This window comes from Olea europaea, unplaced genomic scaffold, assembly GCF_002742605.1.
Source record: "Olea europaea var. sylvestris unplaced genomic scaffold, O_europaea_v1 scaffold1465, whole genome shotgun sequence".
NCBI lineage: Eukaryota > Viridiplantae > Streptophyta > Magnoliopsida > Lamiales > Oleaceae > Olea > Olea europaea.
The window spans coordinates 115,944-119,142 of record NW_019232203.1 but is presented as its reverse complement, the minus strand read 5'-3'; the positions used below and the strand labels follow the sequence as shown (position 1 = coordinate 119,142).

General features: G+C 34.9%; 1 protein-coding gene across 1 annotated transcript in view; it reads right to left on the bottom strand.

Annotated features, from left to right (window-relative positions):
* The window catches only part of LOC111376168 (electron transfer flavoprotein subunit beta, mitochondrial-like), a 5,514-nt gene extending 4,938 nt beyond the window's left edge, over positions 1-576 (bottom strand). The window contains exons 1-2 of the mRNA XM_022999108.1: positions 277-576; positions 4-189 (exon numbers count right to left, since the gene is read on the bottom strand). Of these exons, the coding sequence (XP_022854876.1) occupies positions 4-189; positions 277-345 (255 nt within the window). The 5' untranslated portion in view covers positions 346-576. The remainder of the gene's footprint in view (positions 1-3; positions 190-276) is intronic.
* Between the last annotated feature and the right edge of the window lie 2,623 nt (positions 577-3,199).

Below are 3,199 nucleotides of genomic sequence, written 5' to 3'. Positions count from 1 at the left end.
CACATGGATGGCCCGGTCCGCCCCCATTGCAAGACCGGTCCGGAGAGTGTCAACGCACTGGGCCGGGCCCATACTGACCGCAACCACCTCAGAGGCCCCGCCCGACTCCTTTATCCGGAGTGCTTCTTCTAATGCTATTTCACAAAATGGGTTCATGGACATCTTCACATTGGAGGTCTCCACACCACTCTGAGAAGTAAATTTACATAAACTTATAGTGAAATTTTACATTTTTTGGATTTTAAGGTTTTCTTTCTAGGGGCTATACCAACATACCTTGTCAGGCTTGACCCGTATTTTGACAGCGTAATCGATGACCCGTTTGATCGCTACCATGATTTTCATGGTTGCTCCCTGACTGCAAATAGTTAGAGAGAGAGTGCTTCGGGAAAATTGGAAGGGGATAATGCTCGATTAAGAGCGCTATTGGTTCAGAGCAAGATGTTGATCCCGTTTTTATGCATCTCGGAGCGGTTTTGATTAAACCGGTAAGCTTTCAAGTTCAGGAAAATTAGGACCGGCTCCCATGAATTACTATTAACTGCATATTAAAAGATAAAAATAAAATCAAAAAGGTCAAAAATAATATATACAAACTGATAAAAAAAAAAAAAAGAAAAAAAAAATCCAATCCCCCTTCCCCATATTGCTTCGCCTCAATCCCATTACTACTAGCCTACCAACACCATCGTCAGTCGTCATTGGCTCCATTTCCTCCACCTATTTATGAAATTTTGACCAAAAGAAAAAGAAAACTCAACCAATCAAAATCTATCATATCTCTATGTCATCATGTATTCTCTCTTTCTGCCATAATAGGGATGACAATGAGGCAGATATGGGAGGAATTGGCCGTTCCCATCCCTCGTCCCATTGGGTATTTTTTGTTATCGTATTTCATACCCATACCTATACCCAGTTAAAGTGGGATGGGATGGGGCAAGTTTCCGCCCCATTTATTTTTTCTTTTTAATTTTTTTATGTACTTAGTTAGTAAATAGTATGACTTTTTTACCAATTTGTTAAAAATAACTTATGTTCTCTTTAAAAATGATGATAAATATATTATTTTTGTTTCATAAAAACGGGGCGAGTATCGGGGAGGGGATTATGTTTTTTGTACCTGTCCCATACCCGCTTCAGGGCAGTGACCCTTGTCTCATATCCATCCCATGTACCCGGTTATGCGGGTATTACGCACCCCATTCGGGATAGAACCAACGAGTATTGGATTGAACGAGTTTTTTTGCCATCCCTATGCCACAATAAAGAATCCGACTCTAATCTCGACTAGGATGAGAAGCCGATGGTGGCCATGGATTTCTATTTTTAATGATAGGTTCAACTTGACTGTAAAGCAATTCGAGGCGTGAAGTACCCACAAAATTGTGAATACAAGATTATGCAATTAGGTTGCATTGAAGTATATAATCCAGCTATGTAACAAATTAGAAAAACAATTCAGTTTGACAAAATTATTCAAGACCAAATATTTAGGGCTTATTGCACCAAAACTAACCTCAAGGTCACCAATGGTTTTTGCCAAAATCTTTTTCCTTTTTAGGATCAAGAAAAGTTCGGATGAATTTCGTGAAGAAAATAGCACAAGAAAATTCAGATGAATTTCTTAAATATTAACCAAAAAGAAACCAATAATTCTCAAATTTTTTTTTTTTCAAGGAAAAGTTTTCATATTTGGTCAACTGAATGTTAATCGCAATATAATTGGTCAGTTGAAGAATTATTGGGCAGTTACCTTTTGAAGGTCCTTACTCTGCATACTTTTACAAATATTTGGAATGAATATGTCAAATATAAAAAGTTGGGGATCTGGCTCCTTTTTAAAAGTTTTGGGCCCTAGTAGCAAGTTTCTTTTAAAAATAGTTAGAAGCTTTCATTATAGATAATAGATTCTTAATGATCAAATTGTTTAAATCTTCATTAAATTATCACGAGACACTTGCATTTCTAACTTTGTGAATAGATTTTGGAAGTAAATTTCATCAAGTGACACTCAACTTTTAGTGAAATCTCGATCAAGTCGGTAGATTTTAATTTATCTCAAATGAATCATTAAACTTCAATTTAGTTTCAAATTTCACCACTGAATCACGCGTCGTTTCGAAACTATTGGGTCAGTGAATTTCAATTTAATTTCAAAATATACAAGTCTATCATCGTCTCCCCCCAAGTTAACAGGAATTGTTGAGTTAGGAACCATATTGCAACGGATTTTCTACATAATTGTTTTTCTAAACTTGGGTGAGTACCCAAAAAATTGAACTATAATATAATTTAATGAGAGTCATGAAAATTATATTCAACTAAGATTTGACCATTGAACTTCAACTTAATTCAAAATTTACCACTCTATCATATGTTGTCACCAAATTAAAAAGAATTGCTTAGTTAGAAGCCATACTGCAAAAAATTTCGACGTAATTTCTTTCTAACTTAGGTTGGTACCAAAAAATAAAAAATAAAAAAATTGAAGTAAAATATATTTCAGTGAGTGCTATGAAAATTATATGTAACAAAAAATTGGATCATTGAATTTCGCCTTAGTTTTAGATTTTACTGCTTTGTCATTTGTTGTCCCAAATGAGCGGAGTTGCTTAATTAGGAGCCATGCAACAATCAATTTTAAACATAATTGCTTTCTATATTGGGGTGGTATCAAAAATCTTGAAGTAAAATATAATTTAATAACAGTCTCGAAAAGTATATTCGATCACAGAAATTTACCAATCTTTCATTCGTCGTTTCCAAATTAACAAGAACTACTTAATTGAGAGCCATACCACAATGGATTTTCAACATAGTTGCTTTCTAACTAGGGTTGGTAACGAAAAATTTGAAGCAAAATATATATTGAAGTGCGATTTCATCTGCCCTGTCTTCAGCTGGGGGATTGGCATTGAATTCAGTCACAAGTGAATTAGAAGAAGCCTTGGCCAGCAGACCCGCAGCCATTGGGAATCCAAAGCTAATTTGCTCAAAAAGTTTTGTACCAATTTGCTGCTGGAGAAAAAAATTGAAGATCAACAGTACAATTTTTCCTTTAAGTTGAAGTCTGCAATAAGAAATTGATTTCTACAGATTCAGAATTGAGACATGAAGATGTAATTTAGCCTTTGTTTGGCCCAATTATAATGAGAGATTTGGATAAAATGTGTTATGGAATAGTAATTTTTGGGAA